At 36.5% G+C, this 23,411-nt stretch overlaps 1 protein-coding gene across 1 annotated transcript in view; it reads left to right on the top strand.

Moving 5' to 3' along the window:
• The window catches only part of LOC125271517 (deoxynucleoside triphosphate triphosphohydrolase SAMHD1-like), a 57,220-nt gene that overhangs the window by 22,189 nt on the left and 11,620 nt on the right, over nucleotides 1–23,411 (top strand). Inside the window, exons 6-11 of the mRNA XM_048195553.1 lie at nucleotides 6,529–6,670; nucleotides 6,723–6,840; nucleotides 7,134–7,242; nucleotides 14,585–14,676; nucleotides 15,282–15,379; nucleotides 17,178–17,311. Of these exons, the coding sequence (XP_048051510.1) occupies nucleotides 6,529–6,670; nucleotides 6,723–6,840; nucleotides 7,134–7,242; nucleotides 14,585–14,676; nucleotides 15,282–15,379; nucleotides 17,178–17,311 (693 nt within the window). The remainder of the gene's footprint in view (nucleotides 1–6,528; nucleotides 6,671–6,722; nucleotides 6,841–7,133; nucleotides 7,243–14,584; nucleotides 14,677–15,281; nucleotides 15,380–17,177; nucleotides 17,312–23,411) is intronic.

Raw genomic sequence — 23,411 nt, 5'->3', positions numbered from 1 at the left:
CTTGAACTGCAGCACTGTATTACCAAAAGAGGATGTTTTATGTCCCAAATGCTCTGTAAAATGTCAGAATTTTTGTCACTTTTAGGCAAAGTTAGGCAAAGTTGCACAAGGTCACGAGAACATTGCCTTCTGTGTGGGTGTTTTATAGAAAATAATAAAGTTTGAAGTCACCGTTATGGAGGTGAGCGTTTGCTTTAGATGTCTCAAACTATGAATGTATTAACTATTAGTTTTGCATTATTAATGTTTAGGGGTTTTTTTTAATTCATTATAAAGAGTTTAAAAAAAAATGTTTAAAAAACGTTCAATAACGTTTTCATAACTTAAAGAAAAAGTTAACAAAACATTCTGACAACTCTGACAAGAGTTTTACAACACAGTGGGAAGTCTGTATGAGGACCAACACAGAACACAGGGGTCCCACCCTGGGGCAAACAACCAAGCAGAACATACAACCAGGCATGAAAACGGGTCAGGGGTGAGAAAGGTGAGAAGGATATTACTCCTGTAGGGGGGTCCGGGGGCATGCTCCCCCGTAAGAAAAATTTAAATATTCCATATTTTAAAGCATCAATCTGATGCATTTTAAGATACTTTTTTTTGCCAACCTGGGGAGAGCTGGAGAAACTTAACTTCAGCCATGAGTCAAAAATTATTATGGCCTCCTTACTAAGTATAGAGGGTATGCACGTGACGTCACCGTCGACCGTTATGACTGCGGTCACGCCCACTGAGTGGCAAAAGACTGAAGGGCCTCGCACACCGGACACATTGTTTTCTATGAGTGTACGCACACCAGCGTACACTCGGCGCCTGTCTGCTGCGCCCAGCTACGACTCAAAGAAAAAATATAAAACGATGCGTTCGAATTTGAAAGACGTGTCGCAGCGCAGCGCGGCACTGAGCTTCACGTCCGGTGTGCGAGCCCCTTGAGCGGCAGCATTGGTTTTCAGCGTGAATGTCGTGAAAAACACACAAAACACATCCAAAATGGGAAAGAGCCTTGTGATTGACTGTACAAATAGCTTTGATACAAAAACTGAGGTATATATTTAAAAACTGCAGAAAGCAACGACTCCAGGCAGAGAAACGTGGATTTGCAGTTATCATTTCGTGTCAAATTGTTGGATTTTGAGGTAAAATCATACCGTATATATGTTATTGTTATATATTGTGTTGACAACTGATCAATTAAATATTTTACATCTTATATTCTGCATAATTGGGTGTTTTTCACTAAACAGCAACACTGACAAAAACTATACTATAAAACATATGTTTTAGGGCTGGACAATATGATGGTATAACATTGATATAAGTGATTACGCAGATTTAAACCTACCGATATTGTAGTTATATAAAATATTCACAGGCAGATTTGCTTTATGTATTTCCCCGCCGTCGAAATCAGGCACATATAAATGTCAGGAAACACGACTCATGGCTGCATGTCGATATCCATGGATTAGGTTTATTTGACAAGTTGTAAGGAACACTTTCAATTCCAACCTTTAGTGTATTCGTTAGTTTTAATCGCGTTTTCGCAGTTTCCCCTATTAAATCCAGTAACGCAGCTGGTTCTTTTGCCACTCAGTCCAGCTGAGGGAGCACGTTTTCGGCAGGAAAGTGACGTCGATGCATACCCTCTATTCACTGAATCGCAGTTCGCAGTTCACTGAATCTCACGCTCCCTTCTGGCACGCGCACCTGAGAGCCAGAGAGAGAGAGAGAGAGAGCCAGAGCCAGAGCCACCAGGGCTAAGCAAGCTTGGAATACTCGTTGGCATTGCCAACATGGGCTATATACTGAGCAAATAGCTATTAACCCCTAAAACCGTGCAGCCGGGCTAATGAGGAGGCCGGGTAGAGCCTGCAACCCTAGCCAGACACAGCCGCAGGCCTGGGACTAATGCAGTGGCTCCAAGGGACCTCAACCAACATGAAGGAAGGGAGTACCGAATGTGCTCAACCTAAGCCAAAGTGGCGTGAGGCATATCGGGGCAAAAGAGCTAGGAGTAAGCGAAAACCCCCGAGTTAGAAATCAAGGGTGCAGACCTAAACAAAAACCAGCCAATGTAGATGAGAAAGCGTCTAAAACACTCAGGCAAAAAGAGGCCTAGACAATAGTATAGAGGCCTACAATTCTGCCTAGTGACTTGGAAACCCCAAGGAGCACAAAACATGGCTGAAGTGATATGGTTACAGCTAGCTCTAACGAGCGGAGGCTTCAACATATCGTAATCAAGTCTCAGTAAAGAGAGGAAGCCAACGACACTCAAGACATTAAAGGGAGGTTGAAGACAGAACCTAAAACACCCAAGTGTTTGATTATCCCACACACCAAAAAGGGAACCGAGGCTCAGCATATTGCATCTATTCTGATATTAAGAGGAGCAACATTCACCTAGGCCGAAACAGAGGAGGCCACAAACTCACTTTGCAGAAGAAAGTTAGGATGGCCTGCTACTCACATTTATTGCCCAATGCAGAGGGCGGGCCCCGGCTGGGACGACTCTAACATAGAGGAGGCATACAAGGATCACCATCCGCAGTATCAGAGCTGGAGAGGCCTTTTTCTACAGAAAAAAATGCCTACTGTAGCTACTGCATGCCAGGAGGCGAAAGCAGCAGCAATACCTGCCTCTGTCACACAGACGTATTCCTAAATATACCTAGGCCAGAATTAAAAGGGTGGCCCCATGGTATGGCCAACACCTCATCATGACTAGAAAGGTAACAGGAGAAAAAACTCAGCCTAGTGACTCTTATGACATGAGCAGGTAGGTATGTTAAAACAGGGAAAACCACTTGTGGCCTAAAGGGTGGCGACAAACAGAAGAAATGTCTACACACTACACCAAACCCTAGACAAAGCGGAGGCCATTTAAAGCCAACACGCATTGCAGGGCGATGAAAGAGAAGGGCCATACCTAAAGTCATGATACATCTGGAGCCCAGGGGAGCAGAAGGTTTGAGCATATCGCCTAGACTCTCAAAACGAGAGGAAACCACTTCACTACAACCTAAAAAAAGGTTAGCAAGGAGGCCAAATCCTTTAAGAACAGCCTGCTACTTGAATCGTGAACTTTGCTGAAGTTCAACTAAAGAGGTGACTCCGGCAAATGTGATAACCATAAAAATGGCTTGCCACATAAAAGCTTTGTTCTGAAAAAAAAAAAAAAAAAAAAAAAAAAACTGTCCCCCAAAGAGCCTTAAGCAGGGTCAAAAGAGCCAAAAGCTTTGAGGTCAATGCAAAAGCAACGGCTCTTATAATTAGAGGCGACCTACAAAAAACAACCTGAGACAGAGAAACAAGGGCCAGCTTATAAATGTAAAAGTGGCCTGCCATACTCATGCAGTTTAAAAAGGGTACGCTTCTCTTTGAATCCTGGTCCGGACATTCAGAAATGTTCCAGCTCAGGGAACATACTCATCATTGTCCTAGCCTCGGGACCAATGTAAAAGTGCCTGTGGGGACGAAGGGTACAGAGGGACAGAAGAAGAGGGGAGGGTGGAGTGTGCAAACCCTCAGAAAGAAAGAAATACTCACTGGCGTTCAAAATGCCTGCACTATATAACTTCTCTCAGATCCAGCTTCTTTTTCCTAGCTTCTCGCCTTCTCTGCGACCTACTCCTCTGAGGAGGAGGGGCCCGAGGGGTGATGCTAGATTTCTGGCCCTGTCTATGGTCCTCAGAGCAAGAACCCAGCTAACAGAATTTTGTAATAAGAACATTCTCTAAATAGTATTGGTTCTGGGAACATTAAAAACGTCCAGTTTTCTTGACATTATACACTCTCAGAAAAAAAAGTACAAAATTGTACCTTTAGGGGTACAATGGTACAAAGGTACAAATTTGTACCCTTGTGATTTGTACCTTAAGAGATCAGGGGCCATATTCACAAAACATCTTAAGGCTAAAAGTAGCTCATAACTTGCCAATTTAGGAGAAACTCTTAAAAATAATAATAATTTTTCCTCTAAGAGTATTTCACAAAGCATTTTAGCGCTAAAACTAGCTCCTAAATCTGTGAAACGTTAGGAGTAGACAAGAGGACTCCTAAATCATTAAGACCAAATCACAAACAGTCCTAATCCACCCAAAGACACTGAACACCATTGAGGGAATAGTGATAGAGGCTTGGGTGCTGAACCTTTTCTTCATAAATGCAATACATTTTGATTTATAGATTTGAATCTACGATGAGACGCCAAAAAAAAAAAAAAAAAAAAAAAAAAAAAACTTTATCAAATAAATAAATATTGTCTGATTATCTGTGGCAATGGTTTTCATGAGTTCACACTTACAAATGATTGAATAGAGTAAAAAAAATATATATATAATAATATAATATAATTTGTCGCTTGAATTCTGCATTCCCTTGACATGAAGACATCCAAGAGGTGGACAATTAACTGTATGTACTAGTTTAATTAGTGACACAGCCTACATTTTAAAACCTTTATTTCAACAATATGGCAACATTTTATTTTGATTATGGCAACATTTTTATTAAAAAATATTTATTTGAATAATGCAACATTTGTATTTTAAAACCTTTATTTTAATATGGAAACATGGCACCTCATTCTACAATATTTCTATGATTAAATCGCTGACTCCTCCCCCATCATCCAATCACTGTGTGTTTACTCCATAGCAACGAGGTCAACCCCGCCCTTACTCTTAGCTTAAGACTTCAGTCTATTCCTTAGTAAAAGTTTGTCTCAGCAGCTTTGTGAATAGGTTTTAAGAGAAAACTCTTAGCTAAGAACTTTTACTGCTATTTAGGAGAACTCTTAGTGGTAAGATAAAATGTTTTGTGAATACAGCCCCAATTTTGTACCTTTATTTAACAGTACAAAAATTGACCCTTCAAAAAGGGTACAAAATTGGCTTTGACAGCGTACAATCGTTGACTATAATGAGATATATATATTTTACACACACACACGCTGAATTAAAATCAGAATTTATTAAATCCTTTCATTTTCACATTTTACAACATTTCATTTGAAACACATTTTTAAACATTCCATATGAGTCCATCTTGCCGAGTGTTAAAAAGTAACACTGAAGCAGTGTTAAAGTTAATGAGATAATTGATTGATGATTGAGTGATGATTGACAATTAGTGGAGACACCTGATGATAATAAGCAGAATCATTGAAGGAAAGAGAGAAAAAAGGTGTTAATTAATGTTTTATGAATGTTTCATTTCAAGTCACCATGAAAGAGGTCAGCGTTTGCTTTAGTTGGGCTCTTGACTCTTTACCTTTTATTATTAATTGTTTTTTGGCTGCTCCAGCTTTGTGTTTGTAAAGCACATTTGTTATAGTCAGAGAAAATACGATCTGGTCACAATATAATTTGATGATGATATAATCATCATGTGATGGCCTGATGTCATTTAGAGTCTGAATCTCTGACTGTGTGCTTGATGTGTAGCTTTAGTAATAATGATTGTAGTCCTGTGATTTTACAATCTTTAGATCAGGGTCAAGGAATCTTCAGTGTTTCTGCTTATTATCATCAGGTGTCTCCACTAATTGTCAATCATCAATCAATTATCTCATTAACTTTAACGCTTCAGTGTTACTTTTTAACACCCGGTAAAATGGACTCATATGTACACTTTGGGTGTTAATTTAACACTGGGGATTTTACTGTGCACAAGTCATGTGTGTGGCCAAATTTGTCCATTGGCCTCTGTCCATCATAGCCTCCTAATCATCCCCATATACTGATTCATTACTCTGACTCCTCTCCACCAATAAGCTGGTGTGTGGTGGGCGTTCTGGCGCAAAATGGCTGCCGTCACATCATCCAGGTGGATGCTGCAGATTGGTGGGGGTTGAGGAGATTCCCCCTTCTGTATGTAAAGCACTTTGAGTGTCTAGAAAAGCACTATATAAATGTAAGGAATTATTATTATTGTTATTATTGAACAGATCACTACAGACAAACAGTCCCTGAAGACGAAAAGAGGGTGACATGTTCTCCAGGTGCCCCTATTATACTTCCTGGTTACACCTGCATTACATCATAGGCTGTCGCTAGCCAATAGGATTGTCGAGATTGGACAGATTCTTTCAGACACTGGTCACGTGAGAGCGTTCCCCAGTAGCGTTCTAGGACGCAGTGCGAGTTTCCTTTCGAAAGGGATCTATATACATGTACTCAAACTCTGTCCAGTAGTTATGTGAATAATCAGTGGGTCGGGTGGGCCAAGTAATAAAAAATAACATTCCAGTTATTTGTGGGGGGGATGAGAATGTTGAAACATGTTGAAATGTACAATTTACCACAAAGATACTATTAGCACATTCAGATACTACATACACATTCAGTATGTTTACCTCCAAAATAGAGAATAACCATGATTTCCATGCTCTAAACATTCATCAACAAATTGCTTTTGGATGAAATTAAAATTAAAAAGAAAATTAGCATTCTAAGCAAGATTGTAGTTTATGGCTGTGTTAAGTTTCTTATTACACTGATGTATATTTATGTTAATCTTTTCAAGCATGAGGATGCATCTGTTAAGATGTTTCACTACATGAGAAGCAAGAATGGACTGGACAAGGTTATGAAGGAATATGATCTGAATCTAGATGATGACATTCCCTTTACTGAGGAATTAATTAAGGGAAACAGAACTTCAAGATGTCAGGTAAAAAGTTGAAGGTGCTGTTACAGCTAGTGTTTATCAGGATACAGTGCTTAAGCTCAAAATATTTTTCTTCTTACAGCGGCCACCGAATAAGTCTTTCCTGTATGAGATTGTAGCAAATAAATTGAATGGCATTGATGTGGATAAATGGGACTATTTGGCACGGTAAGTACAAGTAATAATAATAATAATAATAATAATAATAATAATAAGTTTTATTTAAAAAAGTATTTTAAAAGTATGTTCATTTTTTTATTTTTTTATTATACACTGGGGGCTTGCAGTGACCGTCCCTATAATAAAACAATATATATACATGATTAGTACAGGCAATTGCCATCATGAGAACAGGCTAAGTTAAGACAAATTGGAGAACTGACATACACAATGTGGTCCATGTTTTGCTCCATCAGCTATCAGTTTATTTCCTCTCTTTTTTTGTCTTTTTTTTTTAACAGAGACTGTCATTATCTTGGCATTCCAAACAGCTTTGACCATCAGCGTCTGCTAAAATCTGCACGAGTGTGTGAAGTGGACGGGGAAAAACAGATCTGCTTCAGAGACAAGGTATTTGTTAAATCACTTTTGGCTGTGGCTGTAGTGGCTGGAATATAGGTTAAATGAGGGTCCAAAAACCAAACAAACAATCTATTAAGGTAGACCATCCAAACCAAAGGAAACATGACAATAACCAGAAGTAACTACATGATTGAAATACCTGCACTGTTAGACCAAAGATGAGCAAATTCTGACATTAAAAAAACATTTTCCATTAAAACAGTAATATACCATATTAAACAATGGATTCTGGGTAATATTTGTCATTTTTGAGAAAATAGTCTACAGGAATATACTGTGAGTTAACATCACTCAAAGTCGACACTCAGAGGCTGTGTTCTAAATCACACCCTATACCCTCATTCACTATTCCCTACATTAGTTCACTAATATAGTCCACTGGACAGAGTGAATGAAAAGAAGAGAGTGAATTCAGATACTGATGAACACCTGATAAACAGAATCACTGAAACAAGACCAGAAAAAAGAGAAGAAACACAAGAACTACAACTGACTTCAGCCACACTGAGCGTCAAACCAGTTCACAAACCAGTTTGACATTATTTCTTTCATACATGTACAGAAGCTCTTGTTGAGAATTAACAGATTTGGATGTTGATGTTTTATTGAAAATACAAATGTATTGAAGTTTGCAGTCACCATCGTAGTGACCAGTGTCTGCTTTAGTTGGGCTCTTGACTCTTTAACATTAGTTTTCTCTGGCTGCTGTAACTGAGTGTTTATAAAACATGTTTGATATGGCAGAAAAAAAAAAGCCAACAGGAAGTTGTTCGGGGGTTTTTGGCTGTTGTGATAATCATCTTGGACTTGTCTTATTCACTGATCTCTTTTCTGTCTCTAATCTTTGATTTCATGAGTATTATATTTGAATTTATTATACTATGTTTGTGGTTTAAAAGCATGAGATCCAGCAATGTTTCAGTAATCAGTTATTTAAAAGAATACTGAAGTCATCAGTGTTGGGGAGTAGTTAATTACATGTAGCGGCACTACTAGTTTAACTACATTTTTCAGTAGCTTGTATGTAGTTCAGCTACTTTTAAAACACTGTAGCTTTTTCAGTAGTTAACTACTTTTACCAGCAAGTAGCGGTGTAGTGCGACCAAAAGCTACAAGCTACATTCTGTTTTGCTTTCTGACGAGCCTGCAATTCAATGAAGCAGCACAGCGTCTTCAGATCACGAACTAAAATTGTGCATTACTGCCATCTATTGTTATATCACGCATCTTGCGGCTTTACAGTTAATCGAGAAGAGATCGTCTGATGATTATGTAAAGGACAGGAGTAGGTTCACACTTCACACAAATCAATTAGTAAAGGTTATGCTTGATTAAACATTAATCAATAAACATGATTAAAAAGCTGTCTGTGTCGAAGACTTCCAGCACATACAATAGCCTTTTTAAATTGATTGTCCTGCTTTATTGCAGTCTATATCAAATGTATGCAAACAATTGTATTACAGTGGTGACCCGCCATAGTCTAATCTGTCCCACCAGTTTTATAATGAACATAAGATCACTAACGATGCGTTTTGCATTAAAAACTGTAAAAAAGCCTGGCAAGGTCTAACAGTGTACATAATGATCTGAGATGTCGTCACTCTGCTGTAGAATTTCAACAGCATCAGTATCGATTCCATGTGACAATATTAGATCTAAAGTATGATTACGACAATGAGTGGGTCCTGACACGTGTTGTCTAACACCAATAGAGTTTAGAATGTCTTTAAATGCCAATCCCAATGAGTCTTTTTTATTATCTACATGGATATTAAAATCATCAACATCAAGGACTTAATCCGTAGCTAGTACACTCTTAAAACAGATGTGTTAAAAACAACACAACCTGTGTTATATCTTAACACATCCGTGTGTCTAGTTAAGGACAACACATTTTGTGTTACTTTTTTTAACTCAACCAGTGTGTTATTCTTCTTAACACAGGCAATGTGTTAAAATATTTAACACACTAATGTGTCATAAATCACATAATTTGTGTCATAGATGTGCTATTTTTGACCAGTTAAAATGAATGCAATACACTCTCTTAGAAAGGATGTGTTAAAACTGACTCAAAATGTGTTCAATTCTTACACATCAGTGTGTGAGTTTAGGGACAACACTTGTTGTGTTAATTCTGACACATTCACTGAGTCAATGATTTTAACACAGTGAATGTGTCAGGAAGGTGATCTGCTGTTAACAAGCAGAATCAAAGGAGAAAATCACAATTTTTAAGCCACCATCATGGAGATGAGGGTTTGCTTTAGTTGGGCTCTTGACCCTTGACTTTTTAATATTAATTTTGTTTGGGCTGATGTAACAGCTAGTCAAGCAAACAGAAAGTATGATCAGGTGATGTTGGTTATGTTTTCACATATTCATTATTTGATCTGAATCACTGAACTCTTTTAGAGCCCAATTTCTAAGTTAGATTTACATTAATGATTACAGCAGCACTGTGATTCTACAGCAGAAGATCAGCTTTATCAACATAATCTGAAGGATTTCTTAAAAGTTGGTCTGATTTTTTTTTTTTTTTTTTTTTTTTAAAGCTCTTTCATTTAGAGACACAGACATCAATAATCAGCCTGTGAATCTCAACATTGGTAAGAATAATAAAGCATGTTGCAGTGCATTCTGGGAGCCACCAATCAAAATCAAAAAGAGCTTTTTGTTTTTTAAATCAGAACAACTTTTGAGAAATCCTTCAGGTTATATTGATAAAGCTGATCTTAGAATCTGCTGTAGAATCACAGTGCTGCTGTAATCAATAATGTAAATCTAACTCAGAGATTGGGCTCTTAAATGAGTTCAGTGATTCAGGTCAAATAATGATTATGTGAAAACACAACCAATCAATAACCAAACATGATCAGCTTTGCTTGTATGGCTGTTATAACTCAGTTACAGCAGCCCAAATAAAATCTAATATTAAAAAGTCAAGGGTCAAGAGCTCAACTAAAGCAAACCCTGATCTCCATGATGGTGGCTTAAAATTGTGATTTTCTCCTTTGATTCTGCTTGTTAACAGCAGATCACCTTCCTGACACAATGAATGTGTCAAAATGAACACAAGTCATCCACCGATGAAGAAAGAGGCACAAACTTGCTTAACGGCTTGTGGAGTGACGTAGCAGCAATGTGATTGGATGATAGTTAACACATGTTGTGTTGCACACAGTGTTGTTTCTCTCTCTCTCTCTCTCTACACGATCAACTTAAATTGACACAAAAATGTGTTAAAATACCCATAACACAAAAAATGTGTTATTAATTAACACATCCTTTTTGAGAGTAGAAAATCAGCAATTTCTTTGATAAAGTCTGTATGGTGTCCTGGTGGCCTGTATACAGTAGCCAGCACAAATGTCAACTTACATAATGTTACGTAAAGCACCATCACTTCGAAGGAATTATATTTGAACGACTTCTGGCTGATACTGTAAATATTACTATAAATTACAGCAACACCTCCCCCTTTGCCTTTCTGACAAGGATTGTGTCGATAATCATAACCTTGAGGGCTGGACTCATTTAAAGTAATGTAATCATCAGGTTTTAGCCAGGTTTCTGTCAAACACAGCACATCTAGATTATTGTCTATGATAATATTGTTTACAAAAAGTGCTTTTGAAGAAAGTGATCTAATATTTAACAATCCAAGCTTTATCATTTGTTTAGCATTATTATCTCTTTTTTCTATTTGTTGAACATCAGTTAAATGTTTACCCTTTAATGGGTTTGGGAGTTTTTTGTTTTTACTAATTCGGGGTACAGACACAGTCTCTATGTGATAATATCTAGGTGTGAGAGTTTCTATGTGTTGGGATTTATCTGACTTCTGTAACGTGAGGCAGCTACACTGTTAGACCTTGCCAGGCTTTTTTACTGTAAAATACTGGCAACACTGTTGCCAGTTATTTACTGTAATCTACAGTATGTTACTGTAAAGATACCATTCACTAAATTAAAACCTGTGTTACCTCATCTCATTCCATATGCAGAAACCAACTGCCTCAAATTGTCAGAGTGCCATTTAAATTTACAGACAAATTTTTATTATGTACTAATAATATGAGCATATTATTACTATGAACTTATTTCTTTAAAGATCAATAAAAAAAAAACATTTTAAATAAACAGTGCATCACTGCATCAGCAACTACACAGTCACCATCTGTTAAATAAAACAACATGCAGCACATCACCAACATCTCTTGATCTTCTCCTGAACTTGAGCACAGGCTCTACTCTTCAGCACAATGGTGACACACAAAACTCAATTTTACAGTAACTGTTTTTTAACTTACAGTTTGTTACTGCTAAAATACATTTTGTGGGTGTGTCTTTTTATCTTACACCTTTAACCCTTTCAACCCCACAGGAACATCCTCTAGTATCCACACTACAGAGTAAAAGTAACATTGACGCTGTGTTGCAGTGAGATAATTAAGTTAATATTAATAAAAGTGATGATTGAGCATTAATGATGAACACCTGCTGTTAACAAGCAGAATCACTGAAAAGAGGAACAAGAACGGGAAAAAAATATTCCAGCCATTACACATTATTACACTTATTACTGACCAGATTAACTTTATTTCTACAGAAGATCTTATTGAGAATCAACAGAAGTTTAGATATTGATGTTTTGTTGAAAATGTTTGGTTTGATGTCATCATTGAGGAGATCAGCGTTTGCTTTAGTTGAGCTCTTCACCCATGACTTTTTACATAGCAGTTTTTTTGTTTTGTTTTGTTTTTTTCTGGCTGCTTAAACTATTTTTGCAAATCACGTTTGTTATGGCAGAAACAAATGTGAAAAAGAAAAAAGTTGTTGAGTGCTGATAGTTATGTGTTGGTGAAGACATAACCATCACATAATCTCTTAATTCACTGAATTCATACTGTGTTTTATCCATTGTTACATTATTAACAGACATTATCTCCACTATGAAACTACAACAAGTGTTCCAACAACATTCAGCTAAAAATAGTGTATTTTGAACACCATGAATAAAAAACAGCTGCAGCTTAATTTAGACACACACAGATATCAAAAATCAGCACATCAATCTCAACAATGGTGGCAATAAAGCTGCATAATTTATTCATGCTGCAGTGCATGCTGGGAGTTTTGTACTATGCTGGCACCCAGCATGCATTGCAACGTTAAACTTTTGGATGTCACCATTGTTGAGATTCATATTCTGATTGTTGATGTCTCTGCTGTCCGAGTTATGCAGAAGCTCAAAATATTTTATGCATTATAGCATTACAGCAACATCACAACAGCCAAAACACCTGATCAACTTCCTGTTGGCTTTTTTTTTTTTTTTTTTTTTTTTTTTCTTGCCATAACAAATGTATTTTATAAACACTCAGTTACAGCAGCCAGAGGTAACTGACGTTAGAGTCAAGAGCCCAGCTAAAGCAGACACTGGTCACTATGATGGTGACTGCAAACTTCAATACATTTTTATTTTCAATAAAACATCAACATCCAAATCTGTTAATTCTCAACAAGAACTTCTGTACATGTGTGAAAGAAATAATGTCAAACTGGTTTGTGAACTGGTTTGACACTCAGTGTGTCTGAAGTCAGTTGTAGTTCTTGTTTCTGCTCGTCTCTTCTCTTTTTTCTGGTCTTGTTTCTCTGTCCTTCATTGATTCTGCTTATCAGGTGTTCATCAGTGTCTGAATTCACTCTCTTCTTTTCATTCACTCTGTCAAGTGGACTATATTAGTGAACTAATGTAGGGAATAGTGAATGAGGGTATAGGGTGTGATTTAGAACACAGTCTCTGAGTGTCGACTTTGAGCGATGTTAACTCACAGTATATTCCTGTAGGCTACTTTCTCGAAGATGACAAATATTACCCAGAATGCATTGTTTTCTACAGGATATTACTGTTTTAATGGAAAATGGTTTGTTACTGTCAGAATTTGGCCGTTTTTCTACAGCAAAGTCTAACAGTGTAGCAGACTGTCGGTTTAACCAGGCTGTCTGCTGCTTTTTCCTGTCCTGGGCCGCAGTTTGTCATGTTTCAGCTCTAAGACTATGTGTCATATTACTAGAGAGAAGAGCAGCACCATCCCGGGACGGATGAATACCATCTCTTTTCAACAGGTCAGGTCTGCCCCAAAAACTTTTCCAATTGTCTATGAAACCTATATTATTCTGCGGACACCACTTAGACAGCCAGCCATTGAGTGATGATAATCTGCTAACTATCTGATCACTCCGACAAACAGGAAGAGGGCCAGAGCAAATTACTTCTCCTGACATTGTACTTGCGAGTTCACACACCTCTTTAATGTTAATTTTAGTGATCTCCGACTGGCGAAGTCGAACATCATTAGTGTCAACGTGAATAATAATTTTAGAGTATTTACGATTAGCATTAGCCAGCACTTTTAAATTTGCTTTGATGTCAGGTGCTCTGGCTCCCGGCAAACATGTGACTATGGTGGCTGGTGTCTCTATTTTCACGTTCCATGTAATAGAATCGCCAATAACTAGGGCACTTTCAACAGGATTCTCAGTGGGTGCGTCACTGAGTGGGGAGAACCTGTTTGATGTTCTTACTGGAACAGAAGTGTGGTGTTTTCCGCGGCTAGGCCGCCTCACCGTTACCCAAGTGCCCTGCTGTGCGGGCTCTACAGCCGGAACCGAACAATGTACAGAGTTCACTAAGCTAGTCGCATCCAAAACAGTATCTGAATCCTCTGCATTCTTACTATCCTCAATTAAAGCTTGGATGCGTGTCTCTAATTCTGAGATTTTCTCTGTCAGCCTGACTATTTTCCTACATTTATGACATGTAAATCCCTCGTTGCTGACAGAGAAAGCTATACTGAACATGTGACAAATGGAGCACGATAAAATACCGGGAGAGGATGAATGACTCGGTGTTTGTAGACTGATCCGAGTTACCAAAGCTGTTTGATGAACGCGTAGAAAAGAGCATGCGAGAGACTGATGACAAGTAAACAAGCTAGCGAGATGCAAACGCGTTGTAATAGCGACTTAGATTAAAAGATTAAAAGCTAGTGGCGTCAGATTAATGTGGTAGGCAATTTTAGATATAAGGTAATAATAATATAAGCAACAATGTATGAAAGTAAGAGATTCAAAACAAAGCTATACGGAGTTGCAGATGCAAACCACTCTGAGCAGCGAGGCAGACAGGAGCAATCAAGACAGGACATACATAGAACACAATAAATAGGGTAAACAAGGAAGCTTGAACTTCTCATGCATTGGTCTTTGGAGTGACATTGGGGTGAGTAAATGATGACAAAATTCTTTGTTTCACTCACAGGTGGCAGATAATATACATGGAATGTTTCACACCCGATACACTCTTCACCGTCAAGCCCTTCAGCACAAGATTGGCTTCATCATTGATGTCAAGTGGGTTTTGTGTGCAAAAGCAGATTTGATTGTTCTGGGGCCTCATGTACAAAGACTTGCGTTGAATTCATACTAAAACATTGCATATGGACAAAGCTGTAAATGTGTGTACGCACAAAAAAAAAAACAGATGTATGAATCTCTGCGTACAAAGGATTCCGCACATATTCTCTTTGTACATCCCAATTAACGTAATATTGAGTGCACATGCACAAGCACAATACCCCACCCAGTCTCCTCCCTTAATTAAATCAATTTAAATATGGTATTGAGCCCACTTTGGCAAAAGAAAGCAGTAAGAAAATGGCAAAAGCAAGCGGCAAGAAACAAAACTTTACAGAAAGTGAATTGGAGGTGCTACTATCGGAGGTAGAAATGAGAAAAAATATTTTATTTGGAACTTTGTCCTCTGGAATTAATAACAAAAGGAAAAAATATGAGTGGGAGAGTTTGACTGACGCCGTCAATGCGGTGCAAAGTTTTTTGTGCGTATGCAGGGTTGATACGTGAGGCCCCTGATCATCTGTTTTTCTGAATGTATCCTGATATTTTCTTTAGATGTTACTGTTATTGCTGATGTGTGCTTATTTCTCTTTGTGCATTAGGATTAAGGATGCTCTCGTTCTAGCTGATAGAAAACTCGTGCCAGGTTGCAAAATCTCAGATGCCATACATGACATGTCGGAGTACACCAAACTCACAGGTCAGCTAAAGCAAGAGTAGAAATCAAGAGAAATGCTTCTTTAAAAAGGAATTAAGAAAAAATAATAAAAATCTAGGTGACACTATTCTGAAGTTACCCAGATAGCAAGCAATGGTCGAAACAATATTAAATCAATGTTAATGTATCAACGTTAACCACATTGAATCAATATCACTTTTGCACCTTCAATTAATGCTGAAAAAATGTTGAAATTTCAACAAAAACAACAACAACAACAACAAAAAAATCAATGGAATTGTGTTTTATTTTCTGATAGTGCAAGAATGATGTTAAACCAAACATCATTCTTGCACTCTCAGAAAATGAAACACAACTACAACTGACTTAAAGCCACACAGCCTGAAATCAACTGAAGATAAAAGAAGACAATAAATCGCTCAAGATCACAGCAGAAGTTCTTTTTGAGAATTAACAGAGTTTTAGATGTTGATGATTCATTGAAAATATTTGGTCACCATTTTGGTGGTCAGTGGTTCCTTTAGTTGTGCAGTTTGACTCTTGGCTTTTCATGTGAGCTTGTGGTCTTTTTAACAGTGTTTATTAAAACACATTATTTGTTGCAGAGAAAACCAGAAACAAAGATGACTGAGTGATAAAGTGATATAGATATCATCATAGAGCAAAATCATTTACTAATTGTACTCCTGACCAAATGTGTTTATTTGTTTTTTAATAGGTAACATTCTCCAACAATACTTGCAAAAAATCTTTAAGACATCAAGAATCAGTATATGAATCTCAACAATGGTGACATGCTTCATGCCTCAATGCTTTCATGCAGCAAGGGATTCATGAGTTTGTATACCCCCAGCATGCATTGCGGCATGAAGCATGTCAACATTGTTGAGATTCATATGCTGATTCTTGATGTCTGTGTGTGACAAAATACTTTCTTTCCCATTATGTTTTTTTTTTTTAACAAAATTAGAACATGATCTGTGACAAGTATTATTGGTGAATATACTATTTTAGTAACAAATTACCACTTTTAGTCAAGAACAAGATTAGTAAACTACTCTGCTTTATGAGGCAGAAAACTACACAGCTCGATCACTTTATGCATTTTTTTTTTATGCATTTTTTTTTTAATGGAAATTATGTGTTTTAGTAAACACGGTTACAAAGAGCACAAACTCACATGAAAAGCCAAGAGTCAAACTGCCCAACTAAAGGAAACACTGACCACCAAAATGGTGACCAAACATTTTCAATAAAACATCAACATCTAAACCTGTTAATTCTCAAAAAGAACTTCTGCTGAGATCTTGAGAGATTTAATGTCTTCTTTTATTTTCAGTTGATTTCAGGCTGTGAATTATTTCTCTTTCTTTCAGTGTTTGTTCACAGCAGGTGTTTGAATGATTGAAAGAATGTTTCAGGAACATCTTACTAACCTTTAAATAACGTTCTACTAACATTAAGGAAACTGAACATTTTCATGTTCTTGGAATGTTACAAATCAATGTTCCTACAATGTTGAATTTTAGATCAAAATTAAATTGAAAGAACGTTTGAGGAACATTATACCTTATAAAAACATTCCTATAACATCAAGAAAACTGGACGTTTTTAATGTTCCCAGAACCAACACTGAATATTTAGAGAACGTTCTTATAACAGAATTCTGTCAGCTGGGAATGAGATACTTCCTTTTGGGTAGTATTTTGTATTAACCAAGTGACACATTTATTTTAGATATCACAAATTAGTTCATATACATAAATGTGATACTAAATTATTTTCCTTTATTCTCTTCATTCTCCCACTTTTTTAACAGACCACATCTATGATCAGATCCTGTTAGACTCAAACCCTGAACTGGTTGAAGCCCAAGATATTCTAAATGACATCATCAACAGACAGCTGCCAAAGTTTGTGGGAGAGGCCCGACTGAATGAAGATTTATTAGAGGTACATTATTAGAGCTACGTTCACACACTGTAAAATCCAACGTTGGTTCTAACCAGCGGAGTCCAGGGGTCAGAAAGTAAAAGTCCTGCTATATGTTTTTTCCACCCACTGAAGCAGTGTTAAAGTTAATGAGATAATTAAGTGATTAGTCCACTTTGAAATAAAAATTCATGTCATCCAAGATGTTCATGTCTTTCTTTCTTCAGTCGAAAATAAATTAAGGTTTTTGATGAAGACATTCCAGGATTATTCTACTTATAGTGAACTTCAATGGATGTCCTACGCCTTCCCTATTCTACTTAAGGAAAAAATGGAAGTGGCGCCACTTTCGTCCGTAAGTTGAATAGGGAAGGTGTAGGACATCCAGCTTAAGCTTTTTAAAGACAGACAGAAGCACTCACAATGCGATAATTTGTGTTTAGCTGCGCTGGAACTGTAATTTTGACCTTCAACAGTGGAGTCCATTGAAGTCCACTATAACGAGAATGTTTTCAACAAAAACCTTAATTTCTTTTCGACTGAAGAAAGAAAGACATGAACATCTTGGATGACATGGAGTGAGTAAATGATCAGAAAATTTTAATTTGGAAGCAGAGGTGTAAAGTCCAGGGGTCAGAAAGTAAAAGTCCTGCCATATTTTTTATCCCACCCACTGAAGCAGTGTTAAAGTTAATGAGATAATTAAGTGATTAACAGTGATGATTGACCATTATTGAAGACACCTGATGATAACAAGCAGAATCACCAAAGGAGAAAATCACAATTTGTAAGTCACTATCATGGAGATGAGTTTTTGCTTTAGTTGGGCTCTTGACCCTTGACTTTTAATATTAGATTTTATATTTAGGTTTGTCTGCTTTAATAGAGTTATAACAGCCAGACAAGCAAAGAGAAAAGATGATTAGGTGTTGGTTATGTTTTGACATCATCATTATTTGACCTGAATCACTGAACTCATTTAGAGTTAGATTTACATTATTAAAACAGCTTTTACAATATAATCTGAAGGATTTCTCAAAAGTTGATCTGATAAAATAAAAAATAAATCAATAAATAAAAAATCTTTCTTTTAGGCACACACAGACACCAAGAATCAGCCTCTGAATCTCAACAGTGGTGACCATCAAAAAGCATGTCGCAATGCATTCTGGGAGCCACCAATCAAAATTCATCCATGGCTCCCATCATGCATTGCGACATGCTTTTTGATGGTCACCACTGTTGAGATTCAGAGGCTGATTCTTGGTGTCTGTGTGTGCCTAAAAGAAAGATTTTTTATTTATTGATTTATTTTTTATTTGATCAGAACAACTTTTGAGAAATCCTTCAGATTATATTGTAAAAGCTGTTTTAATAATGTAAATCTAACTCTAAATGAGTTCAGTGATCATGAATAAATTATAAGCTGAATTGTTTTAGTAATTTCCTTTATTCTCACTATTTTTATTTTATTTATTTTTTTCTGTTTTTATGTGACTTTGTAGTAGCTTGTTTTTACACTGATTCTTGATGTCTGTGTGTGCTTAAAGGAAGTTTTTTTTTTATTATTATAATTATTCAGAACAACTTTTGTGAAATCCTTTGGATTATACTGAAAAAGCTGATCTTCTGCTGTAGAATAATGGTACAACAGTCAGGGGTCAAGAGCTCAACTAAAGCAAACCCTGGTCTCCATGATGGTGACCTCAAACAAACATCTAAACCTCTGTTAATTCTCAATAAGAGCTTCTGTAGATGTGTGGCAGAAATAAAGTCAGTCTGGTTAGTAATAAGTGAAGCTGGTAATGCTGTTTGTGGAGTTGTTTAATCAGATCTTCAGAGATTTAATGTCTTTTATCTTCAGTTCATCTAAGGCTGTGGCTGAAGAAAGTTGTAGTTTGTGTTCTTAGTTCTCTTTCTTTCAGTGTTTGTTCACAGCAGGTGTTTGAATGATTGAAAGAATGTTTCAGGAACATCATACTAACCTTTAACCCTCTGGAGTCCGAGGCTGATTTGGGGCCTGGAGAAGTTTTGACATGCCCTGACATTTGTGCTTTTTTCAGTTGTTCATAAACATATAAATGACAAAAGTGTCATTACACTGTATTCAGCACAAACTAGGCTACCATAATATGTGAGGAACATGTATGTACATGTTTGTGTTTTTGAAGGAATAACGTTTATGTGTGGTTATTGAAAAAACAAAAAACTTAAGTCACTGAAATAAGGCAAAAAAAAAAAGTATATTAAATCTGTGTTCACAAGACTTTTGGTTATTGGAGGTTGTAGACTAGAGTTTTTCCTTCAGAATTATGTACAAATTATGCTGCCTACTCCTTCATATAAAACAATATATTGATTTAGTTTTTGTAAGACACTCTTTGTCAAGAAACACAGTATGCGTGGAGGCGTGAATCTGCATGAATAATGGGTGATTCTCACCTGAGAAGACAAAAGAATCACATAATAATGACCTAAAATGACTTGCATATTAATGAGGCCTTTCAGTCAGGTAGGCTGTGAAAAAACCCTCTGTGATCATGTCTCAGCTCAATTTAAAATAATTGTATTCTATTTATTATTCTTTAAAATATAATGTATTTCTGTGATGCAAAGTGCCTGAACAATTATGTTACCTCTATGGCATTTCATATATACTTTTAAAAGCATGCACATTTGGAGAAATATTGATGGATTCTTATATATTTATGTCAAATTTCTATACAGAGGAGTAATATTTATTCTATATTTATTCTCATCACTATGAGTGCTGGATACTGCGTTTTCATTTCATACTTGCAGCCGGAGGGCGCTCTGTACACCTTTAGTCCACAAATTATTATAAAGAAGAAGAGGACATTTCAGGAAAGGTGTTTTCAATTCATACTTGCAGCCGGAGGGCGCTCTCTGTGCACCTTTAGGCCACAAATCCATATAAAGAAGAAAAGGAACCAGGAACTAACTGCATGTCTTCTAGAGCTGGCTTACCATGACTTTTACATCCAGATAAACACTTTTCAAGATAATAAATACACGACTGAGACGATGTATGCATGTGTTGCCTCAGAATTTGCGTCTGAATAGCGCTGGCTCCGTGGGCGTGGCCGCATTAGCGGATAATGAGCTGAATCACAGACTTCTGACATGGCTCTCTTTTCATACAGATTACATAAACAGAAAATGTTTGTTTTCGATTTGACTTGCACGATTTAAAACCTGACATTTCAACGTTTCTTTAGACAAAAGTGTCATTTTTTTTGTCATTAGTATTCACTAAGTTACAGTTCATTTTCTGAGAACTATCAGATTGGAGTTCGTTCAGAGGGAGACGAGAGATCACGCATCATGTTAGTTTTCTTTATTTTACAAAAAGCACAACATTTTGTTTTTACTCTGAGTGTACACAAATGAAAGAAGACATTCAACAGATTAAAATGGTGTATAACTCTTAATAGTATGTGCAACATTGACGGAGTATTTTGAGTCTCTTTCACACTGGTAAGAAAAAAAAACGCGGTGGTATCGCCGGCGATACCTCAGACCTCAGAGTGTTAAATAACATTCTACTAACATTAAGGAAACTGAACATTTTTATGTTCTTGGAATGTTACAAATCAACATTCCTACAATGTTGAATTTTGTTGAATTAAGTTGAAAGAACGTTTGAGGAACATTATACCTTATAAAAATCGTTCCTCTAATGTCAGTAAAACTCGATGTTTTTAATGTTCCCAGAACCAACACTGAATATTTAGAGAACGTTCTTATAATGTTCTGTTAGCTGGGTACAGACTTAGTGACCACCAGCTGGCCATAGAAAGAGGGTGACATAACAAGACAGGTTACCTAAAGAAGAGTGAGTCTGTAATGAATGTAGATCAGGGGCAGTTGAGATGGAGGCACACTTCCTCCTCCACTGTGATAAATACACAACCTTAAGAGAGTCACTGTAATGTCAAATACAGCATATTATCCCAGAGTTCCAGTCAGTCCATGAAACTGACAAACTGAAAATATTACTTGGTGAAGGACCTTCTTTCTCTTAAGTAGCACACCGTATTTATAATTGCCACAAACACTAAGAGGTACTGAGTGAACACATCCATATTACTGTTAATATGTGTAAAAGAAATATATATATATATATATATATATATATATATATATATATATATGTGTGTGTGTGTGTTCTTGTTTGTATTCGCTTTATGAAATGCTTTGGCAATATTTACCTAAATATGTCATGCCATTAAAGCAGTATGAATTGAAAAAAAATGAAAAATTGTATAGGCTCTTGGCCATGAGAAATATATATTGCTCCCTCAACATAGGATCTTGTGGCCACAACATATTGTGTTATAGTGTTAATATGGTGTTAATATTTCATGGCTGTGACAAAACTAAGTGAATCAGTCACTGTATTTTGTGTTATCAACCCTGTGATTCTACAGCAGGATTTTAAAAATGTTTAATATCATTTCAACATCAAATAAATATATTGTCAGTTTGCAGTCAGAGTACACAGCATGTATGACTGAAGGTAAACAAATTTAAAGATCTTCCCTATCTGTCTTGGTCTTGTTTGTTTATATGATTTAATCATTGCTTTTCTGAATCCTTTAGGAAGACCAACACATGGTAGTCCAAAACGTGACTAAAGCCTTAAAGATGAAAAAGTATCAGGTATTAATTTCTTCTGTCACATAATTCAAAGATTTATGGTACAGAATTATCATGTCACATGCGCAATATCTGAATTATCATGTCACATGCTGTGTCTGCCGTTTCATCATCCAAGTGGATGATGCAGACTGGTGGTGGTTGAGGAGAGACCCCTGATATGATTGTAAAATGCTTTGGGTGTACAGTAGTACATAGCCAGTATACATGTTTTTTTTTTTATGATGTTCACATATGAAGTGTCAGTTCTATCAGATTCACGTTGTTGTATTGTAGGGGAGAGCAGGGCACAACCTAATGCTTTTTGATTTTCTCAGTTTGTGTAAATCTACTTAGGGTTGAGAAAATGTATTATGAACATTTTGTTCCACATTCATTTCACAAATGTCTGGTACAAATATGTGGCTTTGTTTTATTAATACACTGTATACTTTTTATTTTTTTTTAATCTACTCTGAAAAAGGGATGTAAAATGTGACAACATGCCCCATATGTGGGGCACATTGTAACATGACCATATGACAGCTTAAAATGTTATCTTATCTTAACGAAAAAGATACATGACAAACTAAAATATTTTGTCAATAAAAAGACAATTATTTATTTATTTATTTTTTTCATATAAAATAATAGCAGTTTTTTAGAAATTCTAATTTAAATTTTGTAGTTTGAAAATGAACACACTGCAAAACATAGCTATACAGCAGAGGTCAAACAATACAGGCAAACAGAAGAAGAAACATATTCAGACATTCAGAAAAACACAGAGCTGAACAAAACACTCCTCTCCTTCCACTCACAGCTCTCACAGAACACAAGACAAATAGACAAGCCAGTACAAATGCTGAACATTTCTTGAAATAATATTTTGTAAACGTTCAGAAATTCATAAAAATTAATTTTGCCAATTATATCAGTAACTGCACTGTTAGACCTTGCTATAGAAAAATTGCCAAATTCTGACAGTAACAAACCATTTTCCATTAAAACAGTAATATACCATAGAAAACAATGCATTCTGGGTAATATTTGTCATTTTCGAGAAAGTAGCCTACCGGAATATACTGTGAGTTAACATCGCTCAAAGGCTGTGTCCTAAATCACACCCTATACCCTCATTCACTATTCCCTACATTAGTTCACTAATATAGTCCACTTGACAGAGTGAATGAAAAGAAGAGAGTGAATTCAGACACTTTATGAACACCTGATAAGCAGAATGACTGAAGGACAGAGAAACAAGACCAGAAAAAAGAGAAGAGACGAGCAGAAACACAAGAACTACAACTGACTTCAGCCACACTGAGTGTCAAACCAGTTCACAAACCAGTTTGGCAATATCCTTCAGTGATTCTGTTTATCGGGTGTTCAGTGTCTGAATTCACTCTCTTCTTTTAGATGGTCAACTTCATGTAGATAAAAAAAAATTGGCTTGTTCAAC

This window comes from Megalobrama amblycephala, linkage group LG7, assembly GCF_018812025.1.
Source record: "Megalobrama amblycephala isolate DHTTF-2021 linkage group LG7, ASM1881202v1, whole genome shotgun sequence".
Taxonomy (NCBI): Eukaryota; Metazoa; Chordata; class Actinopteri; order Cypriniformes; family Xenocyprididae; genus Megalobrama; species Megalobrama amblycephala.
Note: the sequence above shows the minus strand (reverse complement) of the source record. Positions and strands in the feature narration are given on the sequence as shown.